General features: G+C 42.7%; 1 protein-coding gene across 3 annotated transcripts in view; it reads left to right on the plus strand.

Annotated features, from left to right (window-relative positions):
* Positions 1 to 15,777, plus strand: part of LOC130361911 (bifunctional heparan sulfate N-deacetylase/N-sulfotransferase 3-like) — a 361,861-nt gene that overhangs the window by 337,662 nt on the left and 8,422 nt on the right. For all 3 annotated transcript variants that reach the window (XM_056565591.1, XM_056565600.1, XM_056565609.1), the window contains exons 12-13: positions 4,117 to 4,226; positions 14,612 to 14,714. In XM_056565591.1, coding sequence (XP_056421566.1) covers positions 4,117 to 4,226; positions 14,612 to 14,714 — 213 coding nt within the window. The remainder of the gene's footprint in view (positions 1 to 4,116; positions 4,227 to 14,611; positions 14,715 to 15,777) is intronic.

Genomic DNA, 15,777 nt, shown 5'->3' on the forward strand with positions numbered 1-15,777 from the left:
GGCCGACTCAGTCTTGGTTTCTCCAAGTTCTGGGGATAACCATAGATTATTCGAGAATCTGTCCTCAATTTCCTTTAATTCTTCTAGGATCGATGTCAGAATTGCATGCGGTCAGGGCTGTTGCCTCTGATGACATGGTTGATTTCGGGTCATCCCCATCGGGTCCTCCCGATCAGCCTGGGGATTTTGGGTTTGTTGGTGCTTACAATGACAGGTGGATCCCATACTTGCCCCTATTTCATTTATTGTGAATTATCTCTCAGAAGTGTTCAATTCTGGTAAAGCATATAGAACTTTGAATGTGTATAAATCTGCCATATCTACCCTTCATGCCCATGTAGATGGGATGTCCGCGGGTCAGCATTCGTTGGTCTGCAGACTTATGAGGGGTATCCGTTTCCCCACATTACCTGGTTACATGGGATGTTTACATTGTTATTCACATGGTTTCCTCATGGGAAGACAATGATGCTTTGTCTCTTCGATTATTATCTTTTAAGTTAACTATGTTAACAATATTTCGCGGAGACAGTACACTCCGCATGACGTTCAATTTTCCATATGCGGTCGTACTAAAACAAATTTGCGTTAGGTTTTCTATCCTAGTTTTCCGGATCACGCAAAACTTTGCGTGATATGATGTTTAAAGGCTTGTGAACATAGGATGGTTTTGCTCAGAGCTTCTCACCTTTCTCAGCTTCATATTTCTTTTTGCCCTTGTTACTTACCAGGTTCTTCTCAGACGTTAGCGTGCTGGGTTAGGCAGACTATGTCTATGACTGGTATTGATGTATCTCAATTAACAACTCACTCCACTAGAAGTGCCAAGTCTACTAAGGTGGCGCAGACTGGGGGGTCCATATCTGAAATATTGAAGGTGGCAGACTGGTCGTCTGTAAAATACTTTTAGGACATTTTATTTTAGACCAAAAAGTCATGTTTCAATGTCTGTTTTATAAGGTATTTTATTGTATTTTATTACTTGTATTGGTTATGTACTTTAAATTTGCACTTTGATACGAGCCACCTGAGGGGTGATGGAAAATATAGATTTTATAAAGATAGGAGGTGAATATCATCCCTCCCATTCTTCCCATCCCTGTAATGTTTATTTGCTTTATTTTTCAGGTTATTGATCGCTGATCAAGAAATAGGGTTTCAGTTTGTTGCAGTTCTTGAATGGCCGACAGATGGTTGGCTTGAGCTCTGTTGAGTTGTGTCGAAAGGGTTTCCTGGTGGATTCATCTCTTCTCGTTCAGGAGTCTATAGGATGCTTCCCGTTGGGTGGTTCGCATTGGCGGTCGTAGACGTCTTATGATCGCAGAGTTGTTTGAGTTATCTGTATGGTTGGTGTCCTCGTTGTCTTATCCGGTTCCAGTTCCGTTGCGGTTCGCATAAAGAAAGAGGGAGAGGAGGAGTCGGAGATTACTAATATTGCCTATGCCGGGACATGATTGGTTATTATCCTAGGGGTGTCACACATGGTTGCTAGGACACCATATTCTTTTTTTCTTACATGATGTTTTGTTATATTAATTTGTTCTTTCTGCTTTTGAGCATTAAAAGGAAGAATAATATACTTTGATACTCACCTCTAGTCTTTATAAAATCTATATTTTCTGTTACCCCTCCCCCCCCCTAGGAAAATCTAAAAAATTTTCCATCACTACTATTTCTTTTTTATTTTTTTTAATGGTACCCTATGAAATTTTATTAAATATCACTTTTTGAGATCGCTAAAGTACAAAAAAAAAAGGTATCTCCATCACTTTTTTTGGATCGCTAAAGTACAAAAAAAAAATAATAAATCACCGGCCACAAAGTTAAAACCCACATGTCATTTTTCTTGGTGTTTTTTTTACTCCCATAGACTTCTACGGGAGAAAAACGCCACAATTTCAGGGAGAAAAAAACATAGGCTCAACATGCTGCGACTTTACAAAACCGCCAAGGAGCTGAAAAACGCCAAAAAAGAGTGAAAAAACTTCAAAAGGAGAGAAAAAAAAACACCAAACTGAAAAACACAGTGGAAAAATAATTTTACGATTTCTCATTAATTTACAGCTAACATCTGGCCGCAGCGTTTTTTCAATGAAAAAACGCCATGGGGCCGTTTTGGTGGGGTTTTTTTTATGAGGGGTTTGGAAAGGAGCCAGATAAGGGCACGTTCATATTGCTGTCAGACTTCCATCAGCAATCCGGGTCTCCAGTATTGTGATATTACACACTGGAGCCCATCTCTGGATGTCATTAGGTTCTAAATATTTATCATGTATAACGGCCTATTATAAAACTTTGAATAGGCCATCTGGTTTTCATCATGTACACCTCGACCATATTGTCACGAAGGTGCACTATAGGCTTTGTACCATTTAGGCCATTCAGTGTAGTTTGGCTGTCAGCTAAGGCGGCCCTCTAGTAAGGCATACGGACCCGTCTATAGTGGGTTAATCCACTCGGCACTCTGTCACGTCAGACTTGCACTAACAGACAAGCCTCCTGATCCTGGTGTTGGGTTCGTGGAAAGCCTTCGTACCTAGCGTTGCCCACTGTCCTGGATCCGGATATGTCGGCAGACGGCGCAACTCTCCCACATGAGCGTCAGTAGCCGGCAGGATTGCATGGCTCCCCGCCACTGAGGGTGCACATTTGGAGAATTTGCTAGAATGCCGGAACTATGAGTTGATCTTCCGCTTGCTTTACCGGTGCTTTTTCTCCTTAGCTAGAACCTGAGACTCATGGCACTTTGCATATATGTTCATTATCAGTATCTTCTGTGATTTTGCAAATCACAATACACATGTCTTTTAATAGATTTGATTAAAAGCTAAGTTTTATTTCATATCCTCCCCCTCCCCCCCCCCCCCCACTTACTTATTCTTATTTTTGGGAGTTTTTGCAACATAGGTGGGTAGACACCTGTACTTCTCTACATCATAGTCACCCCTAAGAGGAGAAAGGAATATTTTACTTTGGTAAGATATAGGGCAAAGTATCGTATAGTAACATGTACTTTATCTTGATTTTAATCTTGATTTTAATCTTGATTTTTATCTTGATTTTTTTTCTGTTACATTTAATCAAAGAGCAAAATATTTAAGATTGCAAAACAAGTGTAACATTTTGAAATTCTGAGACCCGATGTGTGTATGATCATGACTTGCAAAGACACTCTCTAGTGCTTAACACAACATATATATATATATATATATATTCAGATAGACAGTATCCATAGATCAAACATGCACATACACTATATTAAAGGAGTACTGCAGTCTTAGACACGTATCCCCTATATGCAGGATAGGGGATAAGTGTCTGATTGTGGGGGCTCTGACCACTGGGACCCTCTGCACGGGAGAGCCATGGCAGAGCAGGGGCCCTGTACAGAATATTTGCAGGGGTCCCAGCGTTCGGACCCCCCCGCGATCAGACACCTATCCCCTATCCTGCGGATAGGAGATAAGTGTCTAGGGCTGCCGATCACCTTTAAGTAACAATAGTTATGTTATATGACAATAGAACCAGGGCCCCACAGCTAGAGGGCAGCCTTGCTCATTAAATGAGTTACTCAGGAAAATAAAATCAGAGCTGATTTTTTCAAAAACCGCACCACCCCTATCCTCAGGTTGTGTGTTGTATTACAACCTGGCTTCATTCACTTCAAAGGAACTGAGCTGCAATACTATACTCAACCTGAGGACAGGTGTGGGGCTGTTATTTGAGGAAACTTGCTCAGTTTATCTACTCCTAGATAATCCCTTTAAGTCTTTACTATCAATAAACTTGAAAAAATTTGATTAAAATACATATAATCCGTTCAATTCAATATGCTGCATGCAAGTATTTTTTGTCTATTTGTAAGTAAAATGATGGACACCAGACAGTAACCCAATGGACCTAATTAAAGTCTATGGGTCTGTTGGGCTCTGTTGGTGTCCATCATGCAGTAGACTGTCTGACTCCTGAATCTGTGATAGAGACCCAAACGATTCAGATGGAAAAGTAAGCCTAGCTTTGCCAGCTCAATTACATGGAATATTGTTGGATAGTTTCATTTGGTGAATATATAGAATGAACAATCTATGACTAAGAACTATTTTCTCTTTTTTATAGCTGCTTATTGTTGATGGTCAACAGTTTCGAACAGACCCAGTTAATGTAATGGATGAAGTGCAGAAGTTTCTAGGAGTTTCTCCACATTATAATTACTCAGAAGCACTAACGTAAGTAAAAAGACTGAGGTTTTTTCTAAGTTAGATATAGATTTTGCATTGGGGTCCAAAAGCTCCAAGTTATGCCTCTGGTTAGGTAATCATGCCTGTAAAATAGTGACATCCATAGTGAATGTATTATCAATGCTTAATATATAAGTGTGCGGAATCTAATGGATACAGATTCAACAGATGAGTGTGTGGGCTTATACAATGCTAGCTGTGTTATTGTATATATGGTATACTAGCTGAGTACCTGGTGTTGCCCGGTTTTTCCTTCCTAATCCTTGTTGGGGAGGAAAATGAACAATGGAGGAAGCTTTTGACTTCATATCCCGTCCTCATATCTCAATCTCATATGCCGTCGTGCTCATATCCCGACCTCAAATCCCATCCTCATAACCCGCCATCATTTCTCAACCTCATATCCTGACCTCCTATCCCGTCTTCATATCCAGACCTCATATTCCTTCCTCATATCCCGACCTCCTATCCCGACCTCCTATTCTGTCCTCCTATCTCGACCCCACATCCCGTCTTCATATTCCCTCCTCATATCCCGTCCTCATATCCTGACCTCATATCCCATCCTCATATCTCGACCTTCTATGCTGACCTCCTATCCCGTCCTCATATCTCAACCTCATATCTCAACCTCATATCCCATCCTCATTTTCCGACCTCATATCCCGTCCTCATATCCCGATCTCATATCCCATCCTCTTATCCCGTCTTCATATCCCCACCTCATATAACGTCCTTATATCCCATCCTCATATCCCGACCTCATATCCTGATCTCATATCCCATCCTTATTTCCCATCCTCATATCCTGTCCTCAGGTGGGACTGATTTGTGAGGAAGATAATGTAAGCTGAAAATAGAAGGGGGCGTGGTTTTGTGGGACTGGGCGTGATTTGCAAGCCAGACCAATGCACAAAAAGATTAGATAATAAAAGGGTGGGGCTTAAAATGTGGGCGTGTCTTTGTGAGATGGGGTGTGGCTTGCAAGCTGGTGTCAACAGGAGATGCAGAGCAGAGCTTGTGGAGTAAGGTCCTGGAAGTCCCATATACTTGCATGGGACTTGAAACAAAAACCCATCTTTTTCATAAAGGTGTAGGTAAGGGTTAATTTAACTATCATATTTTTTTATTTGACATATAAGTAATATGTGTACTAGGTATTATTAAAATGTCTCCAGCCGCACGGAAGTTATGTGGGAACATACATTTCCCATTGATTTGCATGGGACTTTAAACAAAAACCCCGACCCTCACAAATGGAGGTAGTTAAGGGTTAAATGAACTATCCTATATTTTAAGTGGACCAAGTATTATCGAAATATCTCCAGCCGTTTAGATGTTATCCAGTAACATATATTTCCCATAGACTTGTATGGGACTTTAAACAAAAACCCAAACCCTGGCAAATGGGGGTGAGTAAGGGTTAAATTACCTATCCTATGTTTGTTGTTGACATATAAGTAACATGTGTGCCAAGTTTCATGTTAATATCTTTAGCCGTTTGGACGTGATGTTGGAAAATACACACACACACATACACACATTGAGTTTTATATATATATATATATATATATATATATATATATATATATATATATATATACTAGCTGAGTACCCGGCGTTACCCAGTTTTTCCTTCCTAATCCTTTTTGGGGAGGAAAAAAAACAAAGGAGGAAGCTTTTGACTTCATATGCAGTCCTCATATATTGTTGTCATATCCCGACGCCACATTCCAACCTCCTATCCCGACCTCCTGTCTCGACCTCCTGTCCCGACCTCCTATACCGTCCTCCTATCTTGTCCTCCTATCCCGACCTCCTATCCCGACGTCCTATCCCGTCCTCCTATCCCGTCCTCCTATTCCGACCTGCTATCCCGTCCTCGACCTCCTATCCCGTCCTCCTATCTCGACCTCCTATCCCGACCTCCTATCCCGTCCTCCAATCTCATCCTCCTATCCCGACCTCCTATCCTGACCTCCTATCTGACCTCCTATCCCGACCTCCTATCCCGTCCTCCTATCTTGACCTCCTATCTCAACCTCCTATCCTGTCCTCCTATCTTGACCTCCTATCCCATCCTCCTATCTCGACCTCCTATCCTGACCTCCTATCCAGACCTCCTATCCCGTCCTCTTATCCCGACCTCCTTTCCCGTCCTCATATCTTGACCTCCTATCTTGACCTCCTATCCCGTCCTCCTATCTCGACCTCCTATCCCAACTTCCTATCCAGACCTCCTATCCCGTCCTCATATCCCGTCCTGCTATCTTGTCCTCCTATCCCGACCTCCTATCCTGACATCCTATCCCGACCTCCTATCTCGACCTCCTATCCCGTCCTCCTATCCCGCCCTCCTATCCCGACCTCCTTTCCCGTCCTCATATCTCAACCTCCTATCTTGACCTCCTATCCCGTCCTCCTATCTCAACCTCCTATCCCAACCTACTATCCCGACCTCCTATCCAGACCTCCTATCCCGTCCTCATTTCCCGTCCTCCTAGCTTGTCCTCCTATCCCGACATCCTATCCCGACCTCCTACCTGACCTCCTCAACCGACCTCATATCTCGTCCTCCTATCCCGTCCTCATATCCTGACTCGTAATATGTGTACCAGGTAATGAAATAGCTCCAGCCTAACGAAAATTAAATGGGAACATACATTTCCCATTGATTTGCATGGGACTTTAAAAAAAAACCTGACCCTCACAAATGGGGGTAGTTAAGGGTTAAATTAACTATCCTATATTTTAAGTGGAAAACACAGAAGGTAGCAGCACACCGGATGACATGAAGAGTTGGGTGCAGATCAGCAGGGGACCCACGGTCATAGGGCTCCAAATGGTATAGAAACACAAAGAATACTGCAACACTCCAGGGTATAGGTGAAACAAGTGTGAAGGTAGTTTATTCCATCAAGGTGCACAGAGCAACGTTTCGGCTGCTGGCATGCAGCCTTTTCCAAGCAGTTTACAAAGTGCAATAAATGGGGTATAAATATGGTGGATGCAGTGACATCACTGCTTACATCATTAATTTGCATAAGTGTCATAACAAACAAAATATATACAAAAATCACATAATCAAGATAATATACAAGTGCCAGAACAATACTGTGTAAGAGGAGGCAGGACATACATACAAGATTATAAGTAGCCTGACACCAAGAGTGTAGTACAGTGTACAAATAAATACATAATTACTTACAGAGACGGAGCATTATGGCGGACCAGGCATGTCGGTTAAACAAACGTCAGCCGCGCTGTCAAAAAAGACGCGCGCGAGCTGGCGTGTGCGGAAGTAAACAGAACACACAAGGAAGCAGCCGGAAGTGCCAATCAACGCATGCGCATACAGGACCAGAGCGCCGCACGGACATACTAGATGTCGGCGCGTGCGCAGAGAGTCCCGATACGCAGCCCTATCCCAACCTCCTATCCCGTCCTCCTATCTCGACCTCCTATCTCGACCTCCTATCTCGACTTCCTATCTCGACCTCCTATCCCAACCTCCTATCCCGACCTCCTATCCCAACCTCCTTTCCCGTCCTCATTTCTAGACCTCCTATCTCGACCTCCTATCTCGACCTCCTATCTCGACCGTCTATCCCGACATCCTATCCTGACCTCTTATCCTGACCTCCTATCCCGACCTCCTATCCCGTCCTCATATCTCGACCTCCTATTTCAACCTCCTATCTCGACCTCCTATCTTGACCTCCTATCCTGACCTCCTATCCCGACCACCTATCCCGACCTCATATCTCGACCTCCTATCTCGACCTCCTATCCCGACCTCCTATCCCGACCTCCTTTCCCATCCTCATATCTCGACCTCCTATCCCGACCTCCTATTCCAACCTCCTATCCTGACCTCCTATCCCGACCTCCTATCCCAACTTCCTATCCCGTCCTCCTTTCCCGTCTTCCTATCCCGTCCTCATATCCCGTCCTCATATTCCGTCCTCATATCCTGTCCTCCTATCTCGACCTCCTATCTTGACCTCCTCTCTCGTCCTCATATCCCGACATCATATCCCGTCCTTATATCCCGACCTCCTATCCTGACCTCCTATCCCGACCTCATATCCCATCCTCATATCCCGACCCGTAATATGTCTACCAGGTATTGAAATATCTCCAGCAGTACGGAAGTTATGTGGGAACATACATTTCCCATTGATTTGCATGGGACTTTAAACAAAAAACCCAACCCTCACAAATAGGGGTAGTTAAGGGTTAAATTAACTATCTTATATTATAAGTGGACATATAAGTAACATGTGACCAAGTATTATCGAAATATCTCCAGCCGTTTGGAAGTTATGCAGTAACATATATTTCCCATTGACTTGCATGGGACTTTAAACATAAGCCCCGCCCCTGGCAAATGGGGGTGAGTAAGGGTTAAATTACCTATCCTATGTTTGTTGTTGACAAATAAGTAACGTGTGTGCCAAGTTTCATGTTAATATCTTTAGCTGTTTGAAAGTTTTTGTGGAACATACATACATACATACATATATACATACATATATACATACATACATACATATATACACACACACACATTGAGTTTTATATATATATATATATATATGTATATAAATATATATATATATATATATATATATATATATATACTAGCTGAGTACCCGGCTTTGCCCGTTTTTTCCTTTCTAATCCTTGTTGTGGAGGAAAATCAACAGAGGAAGCTTTTGACTTCATATCCCGTCCTCATATATTGTTGTCATATCCCAACCCCATATCCTGTTCTCATATCCCGACCTCCTATTCCGACCTCCTATCCCGTCCTCCTATCCTGACCTCCTATCTCTACCTCCTATCCCGACTTCCTATCCCAACCTCCTATCCCGTTCTCCTATCTCGACCTCCTATCTCGACCTCCTATCTCGACTTCCTATCTCGACCTCCTATCCCAACCTCCTATCCCGACCTCCTATCCCAACCTCCTTTCCCGTCCTCATTTCTAGACATCCTATCTCGACCTCCTATCTCGACCGTCTATCCCGACATCCTATCCCGACCTCTTATCCCGACCTCCTATCCCGACCTCCTATCCCGTCCTCATATCTCAACCTCCTATTTTGACCTCCTATCTCGACCTCCTATCTCGACCTCCTATCCTGACCTCCTATCCCGACCACCTATCCCGACCTCATATCTCGACCTCCTATCTCGACCTCCTATCCCGACCTCCTATCCCGACCTCCTATCCCGACCTCCTATTCCAACCTCCTATCCTGACCTCCTATCCCGACCTCCTATCCCGACTTCCTATCCCGTCCTCCTTTCCCGTCTTCCTATCCCGTCCTCATATCCCGTCCTCATATTCCGTCCTCATATCCTGTCCTCCTATCTCGACATCCTATCTTGACCTCCTCTCTCGTCCTCATATCCCGACATCATATCCCGTCCTCATATCCCGACCTCCTATCCTGACCTCCTATCCCGACCTCATATCCCATCCTCATATCCTGACCCGTAATATGTCTACCAGGTATTGAAATATCTCCAGCAGTACGGAAGTTATGTGGTAACATACATTTCCCATTGATTTGCATGGGACTTTAAACAAAAAACCCAACCCTCACAAATGGGGGTAGTTAAGGGTTAAATTAACTATCCTATATTTTAAGTGGACATATAAGTAACATGTGACCAAGTATTATGGAAATATCTCCAGCCGTTTGGAAGTTATGCAGTAACATATATTTCCCATAGACTTGTATGGGACTTTAAACAAAAACCCCGACACTGGCAAATGGGGGTGAGTAAGGGTTAAATCACCTATCCTATGTTTGTTGTTGACATATAAGTAACATGTGTGCCGAGTTTAATGTTAATATCTTAAGCCGTTTGGACGTGATGCTGGAACATACACACACATACACACACACCTTGAGTTTTATATAGATAGATAGATAGATAGATAGATAGATAGATTACAAGAGCGTGCTCACCTACCAGCCTTAGCATCCATATAACTCCAGTTGTGGTGCAGGGACAATGCAAGCTATAGATTTCTTACCTGTTCTAAGTTTTCTCGCTATTCTGTAGAATTCCACTGACGGTTGCTTTCAGGAATATGACATTAAGCGCAAATATTACTTTTAATAGAATTACACCAGTAGGGTGACTTCATTGCTCGAAATGAGTGAACTTTTTAAAACTTCGGTTCGACAGATTTGTAAAATTTGTCACCACAGACAAAGTGTACCACAGACCAAAATGGACACATTTAACAATTGCACAACTTAACCCTGACAGAATGAATGTAGCACACATTTTTTAGCTGCTTTCTGTACACTGCTTTAGAATATAGTAGTGAGGTGGTCCTACTCCCATTTGGGCTGTTAAGCAAACACGCTCCCTCACACAAAAATGCTCTTTAAAGCTGCTCTCTCTAAAATGGTGGCTGCAGCTGTTTGTATAGGCTTTTGTGGTGCCTCCGACCCACCCCTGAGAGCTGTATGCAAGACATTATTGGAATCCCTTTGCTAACCTTGAGGTCATGTGATCTTTCCTCCTACTTGCAAGATATTCTAGGCTACCCTGAGGTCATCTGTTCCTCCTTTCTTCTGTCCTCACTTGGCACAAACATTTTAACAGGTTCAGCCAAAGTAAACCAGGCAAAGTTTGCCTTCAGGCAAATCTAAGCATTTTTTTAAGTGAACACTGTCAGATGCAAAAACGTTTTATACGTTGTTACTGATAAAAATTAAAGACCTCTTGTAATATTAGCTGTTTAAATGTTTTTTAATATTTAATAACCCTGAAAATCCTACCACTAGGGGTCCCCATACCTACTGGGACATTAATTAGTCCTTCAGCAGCATCAGGCTTGTCCATGAGTCATGGACAAGAGATGACTCATGGACAAGGCTGCATGAGCAGACACACCAATCACCTCCCACCACCACAAGGTATGGACATGCCCCCTTCCCCTCAGAGAATTTCTAACACTGTGAGCTCATAAAAATAGGGATTTTTATAATAAATATAGGGGATAGAGACATACAAATTTGATGTACATGGTCAGAATTAGGTACCGAGTAACATATATATTTTTTCTTATTTTTTTTGTGGGATCTGACAGGTACACTAAGTACAGACCAAACTCGGGTTTGCTGGTTTCCGTTTGCTTAACTCTACTCATTGCCTTAATAAACTCCTCCACACTGTACAGTATGTCAATTTGCTTTTTTAACAAAGGAATGCTTTGTAGCCATATAAATAGTGTCATACTGAAGGCAATAGATAGTGGTTCTAAGAATACAATAGAATTGTAGTGTTTCAAAGTAACCTGAGGAAATGAACAACTTGAACTTGAGCTGTTTGTTTACAAAGCAGCAATGTGCAAATGTATCTCCAGAAGTTAAGTTATTGCGATGTAAATGAATTCTGCTCACTCGGAATTGCTGCAAGGAGGTTTTACATTTCCCAGATAGTGCGGCTATCAACCAATAAATCAGTAGATGTCATTCACACAGCAACACCTTTAATTCATTCAGTCATTACATTCCTTCCGTGTTGAATTGCTTTCAGCTTCTACATACCCTCAGCTATAGAGACAATGCATATTACTAAACCTACGTCTGCGGATGCTAATGGTGCATTTCTGAAATTCTCCAGTTTTATATAAATAATTCATTCTGTAGAAATCCGTTATGAGTACAACATGTGCTCCTATCAGTTTTCAATATATCTTGTATTTTGTTTCTGAACCTCCAATTGTTGGCACCATGGCTATAGACATTGCAGGGTTATTTTATGGGACCATGGAGTAGCAATGTATACATACAAATTCTGACCACTTTATAAGTCACACATAGAAGGGTCTAGGACTCATCAGATCTGTAAATGCTTCTGTTTTGTTGCTGTGGTGGGAATTTGTGTGGAAAGCCTTGTGGGGTGTAGGGTAGTTAGGGTGTTGCTGTTCGGGATAATAAAGGGCGCTGTTAACCCTTGTCACTCGTGACGCCAGGGTGAGGGTTAAATTCTGTAATCTTGATAGGCCTATTGCCACCCTTCCCAAGAGCAATAGGTGATGCAGAAATAAAGGATTGTCCACAACCACTGTTAACTGAAAACTTGCAGGAACTTTTACTGAAGAGTTTCTGTACATGCAGCAATAGTAACAGTCCGTATAACAGAGTCTCTATGCATATAGCTGAGCAGCAATTGACAGTTGGGATCAGATAAGCTCAATTTAGCTTCTTAGGGATTTTGTAGCATAGATCCGCTGGATTTAGGGGTGCGTTTAGGTCCAGTGATCTTGCGGTGAGTAGCGGTGAATTTCTTAGTATATCCGCTATGTGAGAGGCCGAGGCCGCAAGGCTTTGGCCTGGTAAATCATCTTGTAAGCTGCGGAGGTTCTACCTCTTCCAGAGTCAGCAACCCAAGAGAGCGATCAAGATGGAGCAGGTCCCTTATATGGGCAGGGGTTGGCCGTTTTGGATTGGTCCATAACAACTGTCACTCATTGCATTGCATTGTGGGTGAACACGTCATGGGAACCTCCAAAGGTCCTGTAGCAAAACCATACAGTTCTAACCTAATCACGTGACCCGCAGGTCCTGCTACGCTTGAATAGGTAGGCAACCAAATATATACATATATCTAGATTCATAAGAACTTCTACACAGTCATAGACTAACTGAGGGGTGACAAGGGGATAACTACAAAATAGGGACCCCGATATTCCTAGGGACTCTGACTATGGGGACCTCTACAAAGGTCACGTATGAAATACGGTACCGGGACACCACATTGCTAATGTGACTAATGTTATCATTTCATTGGTGCAGATTGGTGAAGTCGTGAGCTACAGTACACATCCATCAACCATAACTTTAAAGGGGTTATCCCCAAATTAAAGAAGCACTCTGGTGCCCTGCATCTATGTGTTTTATTACTCTATTTTGGTCATGTGATCACAAGTCTGACTCTACAAATCTACTAGTGTCCAATGGTTACAACAGGATGTCAAACTCTGACTTACAGTACTGTGGACTACAGGATGACATCCTTACCTGTCAAATCCCCTCCTGCTACTTCTCAGACCAGCTCCATGTGCTATGTCTATGGGATCAGGATATATAGTAGATAAACCTTCCCTGTTGCTGTAACTTTAAACCAGGCTTAGGGTGCATTCGCACCATCTTTATGCTGAATCTCAGCCATTTAAATGCACCGACGGGAGTCAGATAGTGACTCTGGTCGGCTAATTTTTGCCCCGAATCTGGTTTGTGGCCGGACTGCAAACCGTAGCATGACACGGTCTTCAGTCCGGCCACAAAATTGGACTCTGGTAAGCACGTTTAAATGAATGAGATTTGGCGCCAGTCGTCCTGGGATGTGGGAGTGCCTGATTTTGAAGTTTCCCATCCGGAGTCGGCAGCCAGATCTTGCAAACGTGGTGTGTATGCACCCTTACGCATACACAACCCATGTTGACTAAAAAATTGATGATTTGTTTCAGTTTTTTTATACAAAAGCTAATTCTTCTTCACTATTTTGAGACACCAATCCTGTTTCAACTGCCAAAAAGAGATCATTATTGGAACGCTTGGAAAAATCCATGCTGTCTTCTTTACTTGCCAGACTCAAAACCTGTTGCTGTTCCCAAAAAAAGGATAATTTTTGGAATGGTTGGAAAAAGCCACTTTATCTTCCGATGCCTCTGTGTGCATTCTAAAACCATCAGGCATCTAATGTCAACCAGGGATGGTTTATGCAGCTTTCTTTTAGCATTACTAAGCATAAAATATCCAGAAGCACTTTAAACAAACTGTTAGTGACCATGGCGGGGGGGGGGGACCAAAATACACATACTGTTGATGGTAGGGTGCATTAAAGAAATGGGGGAAAGGGGGGGTTTAAGTATGGACGGAAGTATGGATTGGTGGATAATGGAGGTAATAGGGAGCAAGAAAATAATATCTATCTGATAGCTATCATGTGGGAAAGTGATCAAGGAGATGAGTTCCCTTTATTAGGCAGCATACATCATCTGCCACTTCTTTCATTGCTCACAATGAAATAATCAGAACATATTCACTGGCTGCATAGTCTGAACTGGAGTAATGTCAGTGGTAACATTCAGACTGAGCAGTAAAGAAAACAGTGGTAGTCTTGGTATGTACAGTAGAAAGCTTTCCTCTCAAAATAACAGTCACATTGGTGAAAAAATAACAGGATGTCACTATATGGCAGTCTTCTATAACACCATCGTACAAAAATACGAGTTAAATATTACGCTATCTCTATTGTTAGAATACACAGTTATTATAAACACTGTCTTATTTTCAAAAATATGCATTTATAACAGTACAAAGTTTTCACTATAGGTTCGACTCACATAAAGGATTCTGGTGCCAGCTCTTGGAAGAGGGGAAAACTAAATGTCTGGGAAAGAGTAAAGGGAGAAAATACCCCCCAATGGATGCAGAGGTGAGTCTGTCTGTTTTAATGCAAAAAGAAGTCATCAAAAATCTTTCATTTGTATTATAAAGATATTTGTAAACATTGTTTTCACATAGCTAAAAGAGCACTTTAAATATGAAGAATACATACAATTTACAGTTAACATTTTATTTAGCCTTGTCCAGAAGTGTGGAATAACATACATTTCCCAGCATTCCATGTAGCGAGAGACAATATGTCAAAAGTTACATGGTCTCCAGGGTGCGTGGGAATGCTGCAGTGGTTGAGTGGATAGCATTGCATCAATAAATCCCTTCCACCTTGATATCCACCCACCCACTGCAGACCATATTCACGCCTCCTGGAGACCATGTGACTTATGACATATTGGCCACATGGGATGCTGGGAAAGGTCAGGGAGAACAGTAAAATATAAAGATTTACGACTTGTTATGGTAAAAAAAAAAGTTATGTAATTACAAAGCACAATTGGTGGCACACAAATGAAGCTCTCATGTGGCCCTCTAGGTGGAAAATTGAAAGTGTTATGGCTATTAGAAGGCAAGGAGGAAAACACAAAAGTCTACAAATAAAAAATTGTTGCGTCCTTAACTCCTTAACGACGCAGGACGTATATTTACGTCCTCCACCGACTCCCGCGATATGCCGTGGGGTTACGCGGTGTCCCCGCGTCATATCAATGGCCGGGACCCACGGCTAATACAGGACATCACCGATCGCAGTGATGCCCTGTATTAACCCTTCAGACGTGGCGATCAAAGCTGACCGCCGCGTCTGAAGTGAAAGTATCCCGGCTGCTCAGTCGGGCTGTTCGGGACCGCCGCGGTGTCCCGAACAGCTTACAGGACACCGGGAGGGCCCTTACCTGCCTCCTCGGTGTCCGATCGATGAATGACTGCTCCGTGCCTGAGATCCAGGCAGGAGCAGTCAAGTGCCGATAACACTGATCACAGGCGTGTTGATACACGCCAGTGATCAGCATGAGAGATCAGTGTGTGCAGTGTTATAGGCCCCTATGGGACCTATAACACTGCAAAAAAAAGTTTTAAAAAAGTGTTAATAAAGGTCA

This window comes from Hyla sarda, chromosome 1, assembly GCF_029499605.1.
Source record: "Hyla sarda isolate aHylSar1 chromosome 1, aHylSar1.hap1, whole genome shotgun sequence".
Taxonomy (NCBI): Eukaryota; Metazoa; Chordata; class Amphibia; order Anura; family Hylidae; genus Hyla; species Hyla sarda.